The 15,828-nt window shown below is 51.5% G+C and overlaps 2 protein-coding genes across 2 annotated transcripts in view; one reads left to right on the plus strand and one right to left on the minus strand.

Moving 5' to 3' along the window:
* The window catches only part of TTLL9 (tubulin tyrosine ligase like 9), a 36,626-nt gene extending 29,838 nt beyond the window's left edge, over positions 1-6,788 (plus strand). The window contains exons 13-15 of the mRNA XM_037143195.2: positions 1,103-1,216; positions 2,382-2,506; positions 6,416-6,788. Coding sequence (XP_036999090.2) covers positions 1,103-1,216; positions 2,382-2,506; positions 6,416-6,492 — 316 coding nt within the window. The 3' untranslated portion in view covers positions 6,493-6,788. The remainder of the gene's footprint in view (positions 1-1,102; positions 1,217-2,381; positions 2,507-6,415) is intronic.
* A 1,730-nt stretch (positions 6,789-8,518) lies between these two features.
* PDRG1 (p53 and DNA damage regulated 1) lies at positions 8,519-13,571 on the minus strand. Its single transcript, XM_037143196.2, has 5 exons — positions 13,419-13,571; positions 11,841-11,916; positions 10,730-10,804; positions 10,039-10,119; positions 8,519-9,458 (listed from the first exon to the last, which is right to left on the minus strand). The coding sequence occupies exons 1-5, from the start codon at positions 13,503-13,505 to the stop codon at positions 9,376-9,378; spliced, it is 402 nt and encodes a 133-aa protein (XP_036999091.1). The 5' UTR covers positions 13,506-13,571; the 3' UTR covers positions 8,519-9,375.
* Between the last annotated feature and the right edge of the window lie 2,257 nt (positions 13,572-15,828).

Raw genomic sequence — 15,828 nt, forward strand, 5'->3', positions numbered from 1 at the left:
CCCAAATATCTGCTGAGTCAGGCATCCTCCCCTGGTACCAGGCAAGAAAATTCCCCTTGGAATTTTCCCCCTGGTGCTTTCGGGACGCAAAGTGTCTCGTAAGGGAGGATTGTTACCAAGTCAATCCCTGTCCAGAATTTGGGGCACTCCCTCAGTGTCCATGAGGTTGAGCTGATGAGTAGAACAAACCCGAGGTGGCAGGGACCACAGCGATGGCCCTCCCATGAAACCAGTGGGGTTGTTCTGGGAGCTGGAGGTCACACAGTAAGTCAAGGGAAGAGCCAGGCCCCAGGAACTATGACCTGAGCCAGCACCTCTGCTCCTGGATCCAGCCCCTCCCCAGGGTCACTGTGTGGTACCAAGGGGTTTTCTGAGCCAGGCGTAGGAGTCAGAGAGCAAGACTTCGGTCAGGCCCAGGTTCGAGAGAAACAGGGTTCTGGTACCAGTAGGTCTCTCTCCTGTGCCCCCTGGGGTAAGATGTGGCCATGGGCATTACAGTGGACGCTTATGGGGGACAGAAGCTTGGAGGCGGCAGCGGATAGTAGAAAGTGGGACCTGGGTCTCCCGCTGACCTGCTGGGTGAGCCCTGCTGTCTCTGTGCCCGGGTCCTGGCTGTAAATGAGCAGGTTGCATGAAACAAGAGGCCGTAAGCTGGGGGCCCCTGGGTTGCTTTTGGCCCGCAGACACTTTGCATCTGGCCTTCAGAACACCTCCTGTTTCTTGTTCATTGAAATCCAGTGACAGTCTGTAAACACTGGGAGATCGGGATGTTTGGCTTTTCTGGAGAACTCAGATGATCTAGCAATTCTGGGCTCACACTCCCACAGGGCAACCCTGCCCGGAAGCTGGCCACAGCCAGCCCTTTAAGTCATGGAACACTCTTTCCAGTGCATCTCAGCTGGGCGCCTATGGAGACAACAAATTTGTGACAATTGTTTTCAAAAAGCTTTAGCCACTGGAGCCTTTCTTCTAATGGAAAGTGGAGAGGGCACTCTGGTTGAATAGAGGGTGGGGCCCAGCCCCCCATCTAGCCTCTCAGTGAAATTCCAGGGGCTCCAGGGACCAGGAAACCCTGAGGCTCTCCACGCCCCTCCCTCCCCAGCTGGCTCCTGGAGGTCAACGCGTCCCCATCGCTGACGGCCAGCAGCCCTGAGGACTACGAGCTCAAGACCTGCCTACTGGAAGACACCCTGCACATCGTGGACATGGAGGCCAGGTGGGGGTGGCCTTGCTCTTGCACCCCTGCACATGACCACTGGGGCTCCCACCAGGGAAGAGATAGAACGCAGAGCCCTGGGACGTGGGCAGCCTGCAGGGACACCCGGCCTGCCCTGCCGTTCTATAGATGGAGTGACCAAGATGAGGCTGGCCACGCGGGGTCAGAGCCTGGTCCGGGGACTCAGCCCTGTGGGGTCAGAGCAGGGCCCTGCACTGCTTTCTGGGATTCAGTCCAGCAGATTTCCTCACCACCTCCTGACTGCCAGACCCTGGACCAGACTCCTTGCCTCTCTGAGCTTTTTTCCTCCTCTGTAAAATGAGAAACACTGTGTCTGCCTCTCGGGAGTGTTAGGTTAATTTACCGATATAATTTATTGTCAAGCACCTAGCTTGACAATATGTTGTCATAACAATGTGTATATGATGGAAAAATCCGGGGTCTGACTCCGGTCAGTATCGGTTTGTCTCCTGCCTCCCTCCCTCCCTCTCATCTCTTTCTGGCCCATTGATTTTTATCAATTATTCCAGCAGGAGTTTGAGCGCTGACTCTCATGCTCATGGGTGGGGGTTGGGTCACATGCCCATCTCTGAACCAATCACTGTGACTCAGATTGACAGGCCTAGGTCTTGTGTCTACCTCTGGGGGGTGGGGGGCAGAGTCGACCTCCCCTGAGCCACATGAGTGAGAGAGGGAGGAGTGGTCCTCAAAGGAAACACTGAGGCACCTTTGGATGAAAGAAGGTGAAATGGATGCTGAGCAGAGGGAACCTCGGGTGCCCACTATATCTACTATCACTTATTCATTCAACAAACATTCGAGCTTCTGCTGTGTGCCAGGCCCTGTGACACACACTGAGGACATGGTAAAGGACAGGATGACCCCATCCCTGCCTTCATGGAGTTTACGGTCTGAGGAAGGCAGCAGAGTTTACACAGAATGCAGCAGTAATGAGGGCAAGTGCTTGAGTCAAGGGACAAAAACGGGGAGGGCGACCCCTCTGACCCCTCTGTCTCCCAGGTGTGTGGGCACCTGGGAGACAGCCAGTGAATAGGTGGAGAGAGGAAGGAGTTCTTACAGTGTTGGAACCTGCAAGGTGCAAGAGTGAATCAGCATCCTGGCTCTGGTCTCTTTCTTAACCCTTTTGTGTCTCCTGCCTGCCTAGGCTCACAGGAAGAGAGAAGCGAGTGGGAGGCTTTGACCTCATGTGGAATGATGGCCCCGTCAGCAGAGAAGAGGGGGCTCCCGACCTGTCAGAGATGGGGAACTTTGCGACCAACACACACCTCGGTACGTGGGGCCGGGTGGGGAGGGGGCACTGAGAATCTGTGGGGTGGACATGCCAGGACTGGTGTCTAGGACTGGTAGCTTGGCACAGCGGTATGGCCTTGGGCCACGGACTCAAACTCCTTGCTTCTCATCTGTAAAGATTAAATGATTTCTGTCTCAATATATGCCTAGAAAACACTGCCTGGCACGTAAGGGAGAGATATTATTAATGTCAGGAGGTAGATTTGAAAAGGATTAGAGAAACAAACAAAAAACGACCACCAGAAAACCCCGCACGATGAGTTAAGAGAAATTAAGGACTCCAGGGCTTGACTTTAAACTTGGTACTTTTCTCTGATTATAAAAATTATTCACACTTATTACAGAATATTTAAAAACTAAAGAAGGAAATAAAAAACATTCCGACACAACCATCTTTAACAATCTGGTGTGTTTCCTTGCAGTTTTTAAAAACACACACACACACACACACAACACTACTCACTCACTCACTCACTCACTCTTTCTCGTGCAGAACTGGCTCCGGGCCGGGCTCTGAGTCCCGCTTTCCCACACAGCACTGCTCATCATCCAACAGTATTAGTAAGAGCCTGTCTTTTGGAAACACGTATTTGCCAGGTCTAGACTAGATAGTTTACGTGCTTTATCTCATTTCATTTTTAGGTAGCTTTTATTCAGTTTACAGATGAGGAAATGACCTCCAGACGTTACACAACTTGCTTAGAGGTGGTGAGCTGGGACTCGAACCCCCATCTGTCTGATTCCAAAGCCCAAATGCTGGACTGCTAGGCTCTCCTGTCCCCTGGCACAGTTAGAAATGATATTGCCACATGGATACAAAATATTCCAGCTTGTACAGCTGCCAGGTTTGCTAAATCAATTTCTTGTCATCGAGCACATGGCATGATTTCAATTCTTCACCTTTATAAACAATGACGTGATAAACATCCTTTCACATAAAGCGCAGCTGAAAAACCTGGCTGTTTCTTTAGGACAGATTCCTAGAATATAACTACTGGGTCAGACGGATGGACTTATTACAGCCAAATGGTTTTCTAGAAAGATTACAGGAATTTGCCAGCTTTGAATTAAAAAAAAAAATTAACAACTTGTGCACTGCACTGATTCCTGGTGAGGTTTCAGATCTTTGAATTTGCATTTCTTCTTTTGTTAGCTGTCTGTACTCTGTTTTCCAATGGATTTACATTTTTCTAGATGTAGAAAGGCCTTGGATAGTGATATGTTGAGGATATTACCTCTCTGTTGAGCTCATTGTAAATATTTTACTGAGGTTGTAATTTGATTTTGAATGTAGTTCGTGGCATCTTTTTTTCTTATGAAAAGGTTTTAAATCTTTCTTAGGGATTTAGGATTGGGCTGGCCACAAGCCACAAAAGAAGCCAGCTAATAGTTATCCAGAGAAGGACTGAGTTGTCTTGAGCCACAGGAAGTCTCGGGGTGGCTGTACAAGGCTGACACAATGGCAGCAAGATGCCCCCAAAGACCCAGAGCTTCCCTCCTTTTGCTTTGCCACAATTAGCAGGTTGTCTTAGTACTTAGTCTTGCTGCCTCATGGTTGCAACATGGCTGCTCCAACTCCAGGCACCATGTCCTTATCCCAGGCAGAGAGAAACAGAAAGGTCCAAGGGCCAAAGCCTTTCTTTCAAGCTTTGACTATTTATTCCACAAGGGAAAGCCTCCTGTGGACCTCTCCCGACCTTTTATCCATCAGGCCAGGCTCACGTGGCCACCCGAGATGCAAGGAGGTTTGCGGATGGCTTTTCCACAGCACATCCCTAGAGTCTGCCACATTATGTTCTCGGAGGATGCCAACATAGTGCTTTCAAGCTGTCATATAATCACCTGGAAATCTTGTTGAAGTGAAGTTTATGATTCTGTAGGTCTGGCATGGGGCCCAAAACCCTGCATCTCGGACAAGCTCCAGGGGACGCTATTTTACCTGTTACTGTGTAACAAACCTTCCCAAAACCTCGAAGCTTAAAACAACTATCTTATTTGCTTCTCAATCTTCAGGTGTCGCCTAGAGTCACTCATAGGGCTGCAGGCACCTGGCACATTTACTGAGCTGTGATGGCCTAGGATGGCCTCACTGACATGTGTGGTGGCTGATTTTGATTGTCAGCCGGGCCTCTCCTTCTCGGTGGCCATTTGTCCTCTAGACGTGCTGCTCTGGCTTCTTCACGTGGTGCTCCCAGGGATCCAAAGCGGCGGGAGAAGGCGTAGCAAAGCTTTGAGGGCTGGGCTTAGAAGACCCACAGTGTTGGTCTGCCACAAAGCATTGGTTAGAGCTAGTCCAGCCCAGATTCATGGGGCAAGAAGACAGACTCCGCCTCTTGGTGGAAGAAAGAGCAGTCACCTTACAGAGAGGTTTGCCTACAGGAAAGGGGGGAGCCGTCACAGCGTTTTGCTAACAGTCCTCCTCAGAAATTGATGCTGCTGCTTTCTGGACCCCGTTGAGAGGCAAAGATCCAGAACAGTGTTTCTCCACCCCAGCTGCATTTTGGAATCCCATGGGAGCTTTAGGAAACAGATGCCTGCTGGAGAAAAAGATACAGGTGGTCTGAACATCAGCGTTTTTTAAGATCTCCAAGATGACTCTGAAGCACGGGCTAGGTTGAGAGCCACTGCTCGGGAAGTCTCTACAGAACCACTGCCAAGTATCTAGCGGAGTGCCTGGCCACGTGGCGGTGAACGCAAGGGGAGCTGGTGGGGAGGGTACTGATGAAACGCGTTACGGGGGTGTGGAGGGATTTCCCGGTGAAAGGATGAGCAGAAAGCCCAGAGACGAAGCTGGAACTCGGAGAGGAGATTTGTGTAGGATGCAAAGACTTGGGAGTTACGAATAAGTCAATTAAAGTTAAAGCCAGGGTTCCACAGAACCCTGGGGAGGCACAGTGGGCTCTCAGCTCAGCCAGGTCTCGATGAGTGGTGAGTGTGTAGGAGTTGGAAACAGGGCCTTGGGGTGATAAGAAAGGTGGCCGGCGCTGCCAGGCCAGTAGCTGTGGCCACGAGCTCAATCACTCAAGCAGCAGTTGGGAGTATCATCGACGTTGGAGCATCGTCCTGGACACCAAACAGTGGCAGGTTTGATTCCCGGTTGGGGTGCACGGGAGGCAACTTGTCCATGTTTCTCACCTCAATTCTTTCTTCCCCTTAAATCAATAAAAACATGTCCCCGGGTGAGGATTGAAAAAGAAAAGAGAATGACCATGAAGTTGTTCCATGAATGTGTCTGGAGAAGAGGTGTCTCAGAAGCTCATGTTGGCCTCTCAGCACAGACTGGCTGGGACATACTTCCACGAGAGCAGAGGCTGCTCATGGAAAAGATTCGTCCCTTACCCAACTGTGCCTGCCACAGGGGGCTGCCTAGGGGAAGAGAGCTTGCATTTAACCTGTAAGGTACCAGGCACCGGGCTAGCTTTCAATGCATTGTCACTGAGGCCAGAAGAAAAGCAATGTGGGGTAGCAGTTAAGAACTTGACCTCTGGAGCTAGATTAGTCTGGGTTCAAACCCCAGATCTGCTGCTTAGTGTGATTTGGAGCAAGTTACTTTAGCCTCTCAAACGTCTGATGAGAACAAGTTAATCCGCATGCAGCACCTGAAGTAGCCCCTGGGTTAGTTCCCAGTGAAGGCCAGCTTCATTCAATGACCTGTACACTCATCCTGTAAAGCAGGTACCTGGTTGACATATGAGAAAACTGATGCTCAAGAGAGGAAAATGGCCTGCCTGAGGGCCGCAGCCGCTGAGGGTGCAAACCAGAGGTCATCCTAGGCACGGCTGCTGTCCCCTCCTCCCACCAGGTAGTGGGAGCCCAGGCCACTCCACTCTCCCAAACCCCCTTTCCTGAGGACACGCCCTCCCAGCCAACACTCCACTTCCCTCCTAGGTTGCATCAATGATCGAAAAACACAGCTGAGGCAGCTGTTCCGCTCCCTTCAAGGCCAGAAGAAAGCTTCCAGCTAATCCCAGCCACAGGACCCTGGGAGGCACCACGCCAGCCAGTCCTCTCCCCACTCCACTCCCAGCACCACAGCACCTCCGAGCACATGCCTCCCTCCCTCTGGCTGGGCCACAGCTGCTGGCTGCTGCTTGGGCTGGGCCCCTGGATTCCCTGCCCGACCCTGGGGCATCTTTGCCCTAGTAGAAAGCCAGGTCCCTGGACTGGATGGGTTTTAACCTTGACAGATTGGCTTGGCGAACAGGCCCAAAGAGGAAAAACCCAGCAAGTTCTACTACCCCAGAGAGATCACAGCTCTGTGAGCATAATAAATGAGCACAGGCCGTGCTCGTACTCAAGAGTTACTGTGCTCATACTCAAGAGTTACTGGGCACCAGGCTTGCCTCGGGGATGCTGTCAGCAGCAGCCACGTGGTCCTCCTGGCTTTGACCCTTTGATGTCTCTCAGAAGGTTAATGGTGAAAGAGTCCTCCAAGAGCGAGGATTCGCAGGCCAGGAAACTTGCCAAAGTTATTAGATTGTGTTTATTGGGGGTCTGGAGGACTGGACCCTAAGTACATCTTTCCCTCCTTGCAATGCCCTGACCTGTAGTATTGGGGAGCCCATCTGAAAGCCAGCAGGCCAGGCCACCCCCGTTTCTCAGATGGACAGGGAAAGATCAGGGAGACAGATTTGCTTAGTAAGGGTCCCTGCAAAAAAAGTGCACCTATCAAAGTCACCTGAGTGACAAAGGTGCCTCTCTGGGCCTTCTTGCTTGAAGTTGGGAGCTGAGCTTTTTAAACCAGAAAGCCCTGGGGTCGCAGGCAAAGAGATGGCTTAAGGAGTTGGGTTAAGTGAAAGTTTCTGCATTTTCCACATCCCTGTATTCCTACACCTCCTCTTGGTTTAACAGAAATTATGAGTCGGCTGGTGGGCTAACTGCTCCCTATGGGCCTATCATGAGACCCCAGGCAGCTCCTCCTACCAGTCTCCCAGCTTCAACGCAGTTCTTTCGACTGCAAATAACAGAATCTGACTGCCCAGGAACGGGGAGGGCTTCAGAAGGAACATACTGGCAAATCCGAGAAGGGAACCAGTTGGCTTTGGGAAGGCCAGAGGCCAGGCCACTCTGGGCCTCCTGACTCTGGAGCACGGTGCCGTCCCTCCATCCCTGGGGCAAGCCCAGACAGCCCCAGGCACGGGTTTGCCCTTTCTGGCAGAATCCAATTGGCTTTTTGGCCTAGCGTCTACCCTGCCAGAGAGGTAGGTAGGGGCAATGTTCAGAGAAATTATGAGCAAGGCAGTTATACCAGATATTATCTACCGAAGTGAATGCTGCTACTCCCTAGTTTTAAAATTTTGTTTTAAAATGTGCAACAGCAACGTGCTCTTCCCTTCCACCCCAACCATGCAGTTTCTGTTCTGAGGTAACCACATGACTAGTGACTGCATATAAGCCTTCAGCTTACTGGACACCTGCCCCGCCCCTGCTCTTACCGGTCCTGGGGCTGTCCCAAATCGGTGCGGAGGCTTCCCGACTCTTGACTGTGCCGCTGTGCAGTATCCCAGGACTGGGCTGCCAATTCCTTTAGTCTATTGTGGACATTTAGTTTCCAATTCCATCTTCCTACTCTCATGAGGAAAACACGCAGAAATTTCTACTAAAAAACTTAAGAGGATGCAAAATAGTAGTTCTGGGCCAAATTTGATCTAGGTAAGGAATTTTGTTTGGCCAACACTAAAGTTTTTAAAAACTTTTGAGTCACTAATATTAAAAAAACAGAAAGTTCAACTTAAAAAAAAATTCAAAGTGCTAGCTCCTAATAAAACACAAGGTCTGGCCACACCAGCCTGGGCTCCCACATAACTATCGGCAGGGCCGGGGCGGGGGGGGGGGGGTAGGGGGAACTAGGTGAACCCTCTCCATTCTGCTCTGCTGCTACTGCCTAATCCGTCATTTCGAGGAACCACTGGCCCCTCCTAGGTGACATCCCTGACCTAAAGGGAGTAGTGTGCTCTCAGTGAAGGACCAAATGAGGTGAGGACTAGAAGATGCTATTCATTCATTTAGGTAACATTTATTGAGCCCTCAATGAACAGGAAAGACACCGCGTTGCCCTCACAGTGCATTCACACTGAAGATAAGGAAACTCTGAGCAGCCCTGGCCCTGCTCTCAGAGGTGATGGGGTTGGGGCGGGGCATGAAGCGTGTTAAGAGGCAGCCTCCCTTGCCCATCTCTGGTGCAGGACTCTGCACAGCCTTCCTGACCAAAGAGCAGCTGCAGGGGGTGGACAAGTGGCACCCACTCCGGGCTGTCTGGAAGCAAGCAGGAAAAACAGGCCAAAATGGAGCCAGCGGGGAGAAATGGTATGTCTGCTCCACAGATAGTTGTGGTGGACCACGAGCACCGAGATTCTGTCCTTTGTTCAGAAACCACCTGTGAGCCTCCTGCTTCATTCCAATTGTTACACACGCTGCTTGAAAATGTCTCCCTTTCTGAGAGGAATGCTGGAACGAAGCTCCCACTCTTCCCCTCTCCCTTCTTCCCTGCCCAGGCCATTCAAACAGCAGGCCACTGTTGAGAAGTGCCGCTGCAGTCCTCATACCCCCACAGGCGCTGCCCACACCCACCCACTGGTGGCTGCTCGGGCCTGTCAATGGGTCTTGTGTCTTTCCAGCCCCTGTGGACAGGCCTGGAAGACACTGGAAGGCTGAGGGTTCCCTCCTGCTGTCACGAATCAGTCAAGTGTCACAGAGAAAGACGCTCCATACAGGAGCAGTGGCCAGATGCCTGTCCCCTTGCAGGGCAGATACCGTCCTTGCAGGTTTCAAAGGCTGGAGTGTTCTGGGTCCTGCATGACCCCAGGGGGGAATTCTGGTATTAGGTCCCCTATGTTGGTTCTTGAATTTCATCCTTTCAAGATGACCTTGAGAGCTTTAAGCTCATCCTGGTTGAGGGGGTTCAGGTTGAAACCCTTCAGCTCCGGTTTGCCTAGGGGAAGAAGACGATCAATCAGCAAGTTCAGGCCTCCTGCTGGCCCAACCCTAGGCCCTGGAGCCAGGCCTAGGAAAGGAGCTTACGCTGCATGCACGATGCCGAACACCTGGCTTTCAGGTCTGACAGGGAAGGGCCTCACACCTGCAATGTACTGAACAGTACACATCGACACCCGCTCCCGAGTCGGCCAGAGCCTGAAGAATCATGACTCTGCTAGGTTTCTGCCATACCTGTGATTGGTCTGGAGCGGTGAGGTTTACCTAGAAATGTGGCTTCTGAGCCAGAACTATCCTGGTCCCCACGCCATTCCCTGGCATAAAATGGAAGCTACCCCAGGCTATTGCTGGAGCCTGGAAAAAGCACTTGTGATAGGAAGAAGACCCCACAGACTTCTCGTCCATTCTACCTTGGGATGGCTAGAGACAACCACTGCCCACAGCTTCAGTGCCACTCACATGCAGTCCAGACCACTGTCTACCTGGGAGGGGCTTCCCACCCGCCCTCTCAGTCTGTGCTGTTGATTACGAACCCTCTTGGTTTCCTGCCTCCCCGCTCACCCTGCCTAGGCCAATACCTTGGGCCTCAAACAGGCGGTTGACCTTCACTTTCAGTTGTTTCCGGAGTTTCTCTATTTCTTTATCCAGATGATCCTGATCTGCAAAGTGAATTAGGCAAACAGGATGAGGTTACACTATAAACAGAATGACCCAAAGGAGTCGGAGGTGCCAGCCTCTCCCTGACCCCTCTGACAGCAAGGGCCCTTAGCATTCAGGAAGGAAAAGGGGACTTCAGAGACCTACTAAGGAACCAAAGGCTGGAGATGCAACATGACCCGCCCACCACCACTGAGTGAGCCCAGGATCAGGCTGAGCAGACCATTCCCGACTCTCAGTCCTCTGACCTGAGCATAGGGAAGGCGACATCAGGACTTTAGGTCACCACTCAGTGAAATCAGGAAAAAGTCAACTGTCAGAATAGAATGAAGAGCCTACACCCCTGCCTACCCGAAGATGGTTGGGAAATGGCTGGCTAAGGAATTGGAAAAGCCCAAGTCCATCAAGGGGTTTTCAGGAGAGCATGACAGCGGTAACACGAGACCTAAACAACCTAAGCAATCAATGAGCTGGCTGAATGCTCGAGCTGAACCTAATCAGCCACAGTGAACAGAAAAGGATATCTCACCGTAGCAGACTGCACCTGAAAGCAAACCACGCTATGAGAAGTGGAAGCTATAAAGCTCAAGATCCACGCCCAGGGAGCCTTACCTTTCTCAATCATTTCCTTAGTCTGAGGGTGAGACATCTTGATAAACATGTTTCCGAAGCAAACCATTACATCTTCTGAAACGGCAAATGGTCATTCATTGAACAAATATTTGCAGCACCTACTGTCTACTAGGCATTGTTGTAGATGCTGCACGAACACAGCAGCACAAGATGAAGCTCTTGTACTCACAGAGCATACGTTATGGTGGAGGAGGGGGAATAAACATGCAAAGATATCATCTGTCAGACCCTGACAGGCCTAACTAAGCACTGTATGGAAACATAAAGCAGGGGAGAGGGATGAGGAATGCCAGAGTCAGCGAGGGGCTTGTTATGTATACCAGGTGGTCTGAGAAGGCCTCGCTGATTATCTAACATCTGGACAGAGACTTGAAGAAAGTGAGGGTGTGAGCCCTTCAGCAAAGATTAGTAATGTGCTTGGGGTATTAACAAAGAGCAAGGCCAGTAAGGATGGAGACAACGAGTAAGGGCAAAGTAGAGATGGCGCTGGAGAATTTAAGGGGGTCTGGAATCCATGGGGTGTTGCAGGACTCTGAATTTCACTCTGGTGAGATTAGAAGCAACCGGGAAGGTTTCAGACCTTCCAATGCCACTTTAAACAACATTCACGATTCTTCCCTCCATTATGGCCTGGCCCCTGCCCATCTGTCCAGCGTCATCACCTGCCCTTCCCTCCTCGCCTATTCTGTCACAGCCACTCGGCCTCTAAGAGCCCCCATCCCCTCCTCCAACATTCACTCCACACCCAGTCCCTTCTTCAGCTTTCTCACCATCTTCTAGGATGTATTTACGTTGCTCTGCTCACTTGTGGAGCACGAGGCCAGGAACCACAGTTTTTATTCCACCTTCCCCACCCCCGGCACTTTCCCAGTGCCATCGGTGACAAGCCAGCACCTAACGGCCTGTCCCAGGGTGAGCAGCTGAAACCCCAAGCCAGTCTGTGTCAGACCTATGAAAACATTCCCCGATGCCCACGGGCTACGTCACACACCTGCAGCCTCCTGCCCGGTCTCTAATAGGGACAAGGCAAAGACCTTAGAAGGAAAATGGAACAGGCCTCCTGGGCTGTAGTGAGGAAATCCTGACTTACCAGACAGGCTGAGATCCTTCTGCAGAGCCCTCAGGCCCTCTCGGTTTTGGTTCCTTTTCATGTCCAGGTCTACAATCTGAAAAGCAGAGGGGCAGCGGGGATCTCAGCTACGTCTTGCCCCAACCTGTCGCCTCCCAACAGACCCGCCTCTCTATTAACACTGACAAGGACAACAAGGCATCATCGCTGGGTTACTTCCAGTGTCCTGTCTAAAATGGACTGATGTGTAAATGTATTGCTTCCCCCACTCAGTTTCCAGGTCCTTAAAGCCACTCGTTGTGTGGGTGTTTTCCCCCCCATTGCAGGTGCTGGCAAAAGGCTAACAGATAATTCATTATCCACTTGAGCGCCAGTTCTCCAGCTTTAGGGGATTTCTGAATCACCAGGGAGTGGAAACCTCTTCCTGGGCGAGCTCCTCCAGCTGATTCTAACCTAGAATCTCGAGGAGCCCACAATACTAAACCAGAACAGAGAGGGTGGGGCACGAAAACAGTGGTACCAGCATGACAGCTGAAGAATGGAGGAGGGAGTGTCACACACTGCTTTAGAGCACTGGCCCTGGAATCCGAATACCCAGGTTTGAATCCTGCTCTCGCTATGAACCGTGCCATTTCACCTTGCTATTTACCTCTCTGCAAAATAAAGGTATGAACAGTACCTATTTCTTAGGTTACTGGACCAGGAATGAAATGAGTTAACACAGAACCTGACATATAGTAAGTACTTACAAACTTCAACTGCTGTCATTATCATCGTTCAGCATGCCTTCACGCAGTATTTCATAGGCTGTTTTCCCAAGTCTAATACCCGACTGACCAACCAGCCAATCCTTCTAACTGAAGAGAAGTCATGAATCACTCTTGTCTTCTCCTAGCCCCCCACCCCGTACATTACCAGAATCAAGACCTACTACACTCATCTCCAAAACACATTTCTGACTCATCCGCGATCTCCATCACCACCATCTTGGTCCAAGCCCATCCGTCTCCCGGACCCCGGGGCGGGGGTGGGGGGGAGTGGATCCTTTTAAAACCTGAATCCAATTACCTCATCTTTCGCCCCTCCCATGAACTCCCTTCAAACACGAGGCACCCGGATTAGAACCAGACCCGAGCTCCGTGTTCAGATCTGCAAAGCCCGCCGTGTCTAGGGTCCCTCCCCGTCCCCACCCCCGCGCCATCACACGCCACTCGGACCTCTTCGATGTTCCTTTTCTCCCCTCAGGACCCTGACTGGGGCGGCGCAGGCCAGGTCATTGAGGGAGTCCCGGAACTGCATCTTGAAGAGGTTCAGGTAAACTGCCCAAAGGGGTAATGGTTAGGGATCCGGGGAGCACAGTAAAGGACAAAGGAAGGACGGAGCAAGGGGATCGCTAGGAGAGCTCCGCTAGTATGTGCTATATAAAAGGGGGAAGCACGGCATTATGCCAAGTTGCCATGTTTGTTGTCACCGCTATTAGGTTACCAGTCCCGGGTCAACCCATTGCCAGCGGGTGCTAGAACCAGATTCCGGGTCCCGCCCCATCAACAGGCCCCACCCGCTGAATTCGGGTTCCTGCCCCGCGGACGCGACTCCTACCTGCCGCTTGTCCGCCAGCACCGCCTCGGCGAGCTCCTCCACTTCCACCAGGTACTGCAGCACCCGCTCAGCCTCGGGTGCCAGCATGGTGCCCGCCACCCGCGACTGCGCTACTCCTAAGCTCCGATCCCACTCCGCCTGCGCACGCGCCGCTCTGACCGGGTTTCCGGCGCGCATGCTCAATTAAAAGAGAACCGGTGGCAAACAAGTTCCGACGCACGCGCGTCAACTGAACCAGGGATGCTGGGCCTTTCTTTGGGGGGCGGGGCTGGAGCGCCCCCTGCAGGTCCAGAGAGCACAGGCCTCGGGGCGACCTCTCAAGCTCTCCCTTCCTCCCTACATGTAGTTCTTGAGCACCCGGCTATGTGTAAGGAAGTTTCAGGAGTTGAGAATGCAACAATGAACAAAACAAAGTCCCTGCCCTCATGAAACTTCATCCTAGAGGGAAAGGGAGACAATTAATGACCAAAAAATTAATTATATACTATGACAGGCAGAAATAGGGCTGGAGAAGTGTAACTCATTCTTTCCCTGTTTGAGGAACACCAAGGAAGCCCATGGGGCACTGTAACTTACATATAACCTCTGACACATTACGTTTCTAATCTATAAAATGAGGGTGAATAAAAGTTCCTCTCATCGTCTCTCTGCAGGATCAGAAGAGGCAGGAATAATGTTTTACTTACTTTGACCAATGCTTAAGAGCCCCCATGTTGGGATATGGAATAGTGGACCTAGACCCAAGGAAGGTGCTGGAAAACCATGGGCAGTGAGCAGTGAAGTTCTGTAAGTACTGGAAAGCATATTGGTGTGGGCCGTGGGATCTGGGAGGACCTCCAGAAAGAGGCAGGCAGGGAAAAAATGGCTGTCCTTTAGAACCAGAGGGTTCCCTAGAGATCATGCCCAAACCCCTCATTGTACAGCTGGAAACCAAGGCTCAGGGAGCAGAGAGGACTTTAAAAAAAAGTCAACAGCAGACCTGACACTAGAACTCTGACCTCCTACCTGACTCAGGTAGGACTCAGGACTCCTACCCGAGTCCTGAGTTTTATTCCCTCCTTTTGGCACCTTGTAACCAAGCTCTTTCACATCCCTTGCCTTACTTGAATTTCACAACCTTTGTATGGGAGGTTTCCTCCTGCCCCATCCCACAGCTGCAGACTGAGGCTGGCAGAAGGGCAGTGCCGTGTTACACAGAAAGTCAGGAGCAAACCTGGGTCTAGGAGCTCTGTGCTCTCCATACCACAGCTGTCTCCGAGCCCTGAAAAAAAAAAAAAAGCCCTCCCTTCCCTGATACTGTGGCCCTTCCTCTTTGCTTGGCCTTTGGCTGCCTTTAGCTGTCAGAGGCAGAGCTCATTATCCCTGCAGCTGCCTGGTGTGGGGAAGAAAGGAGATTCATTAAGGATTTCTAGTTGAGGGTGAATTTGTCCCCAAACCCAGGATGTTTTGTGTAAACACCTTCTGGTTCAGAAATGCTGACACGGCCCTGGGAAGGAAGTGGAGAACATCTACCAGGGCAGAAGCATGGCTCAGCAGACATCCCTGGCGCATGGACCCCAGAGCTGGGTCTCCTCCACTGTGGGGCCCAAAGAGAGCTGGACCAGGCTGACCACTGACCCCTGCCAGGTGGACCTGGATGGGGAAAGGCTGATTGGAGGGAGGCTCCCAAATTGGTAGCTTCTTGCCTGCGACTGGCCCTTAGAGGGTACCCCTGCCTTTGGAAGTGTTGGGGTGGTCATATCCAAGACTTTGAGACAGTCAGACCTGGAAGGACTCTTGTTTCAGGACTACTTCTGTCTCAGAACCATTGATTCCACAAATATTTATTGACTACCTTAGCCCTGTTTTAGGGATTCTGTCATGAACAAAACCACACATGGTCCTTGCCCTCAGAGGCTTCCAGTCTGGTGAGAGAGACAGACAATAAACATATGAACACATAAGTTTATCATATTAAGTGATGATAAATACTCTGCAGAACAGCAGAGCAGGGCAAGGTGGGAAGGATATGATGGGTTGGGAGCTATTTGAGATAAGGTGGTCAGGGAAGGCTTCTCTGAGGAGGTGTCATTGGAGCAGAGAGCAAAGGTGAAAGAAGTAAGGAATGTGGATTTCTGGAGGAAGAGAATTCAAGGCACAGGAAGCAGAATGCAAATGCCCTGTAAGTTGGAAGAACAGCAAAGCCAGTGTCAGTGGAACTGAATGAGCAAGGAAGAGAAGGTAGGAACTAAGATCAGAAAGGGGAGGGAGGTGCCCTGCCCAGATGGGCAGAGCCCTCCCTGGAGGTCACATTTGGACACTGCTGCGCATGCCTGTGGCTTTCTGCTTCTCTGCTCATGGATGCGAGTGGAGTGAGGAGTGCGGCGAGTTAATGTCCCCATGCGTGGCCCTCAACCAAGAAGAGAGAAGA

The sequence above is a fragment of the Artibeus jamaicensis genome, unplaced genomic scaffold (genome assembly GCF_021234435.1).
Source record: "Artibeus jamaicensis isolate MK-2021 breed Jamaican fruit bat unplaced genomic scaffold, CSHL_Jam_final contig_685, whole genome shotgun sequence".
Taxonomy (NCBI): domain Eukaryota; kingdom Metazoa; phylum Chordata; class Mammalia; order Chiroptera; family Phyllostomidae; genus Artibeus; species Artibeus jamaicensis.

Coding starts and splice junctions, on each gene's coding strand:
- PDRG1 (XM_037143196.2), bottom strand. CDS start 13,505: ATGCTGGCACCCGAGGCTGAGCGGGTGCTGCAGTACCTGGTGGAAGTG. Junction 11,917..13,418: donor TGCTGGCGGACAAGCGGCAG/GTAGGAGTCGCG, acceptor TCTGCTTTTCAG/ATTGTAGACCTGGACATGAA. Junction 9,459..10,038: donor CCGCCTGTTTGAGGCCCAAG/GTATTGGCCTAG, acceptor TTCTTCCCCTAG/GCAAACCGGAGCTGAAGGGT.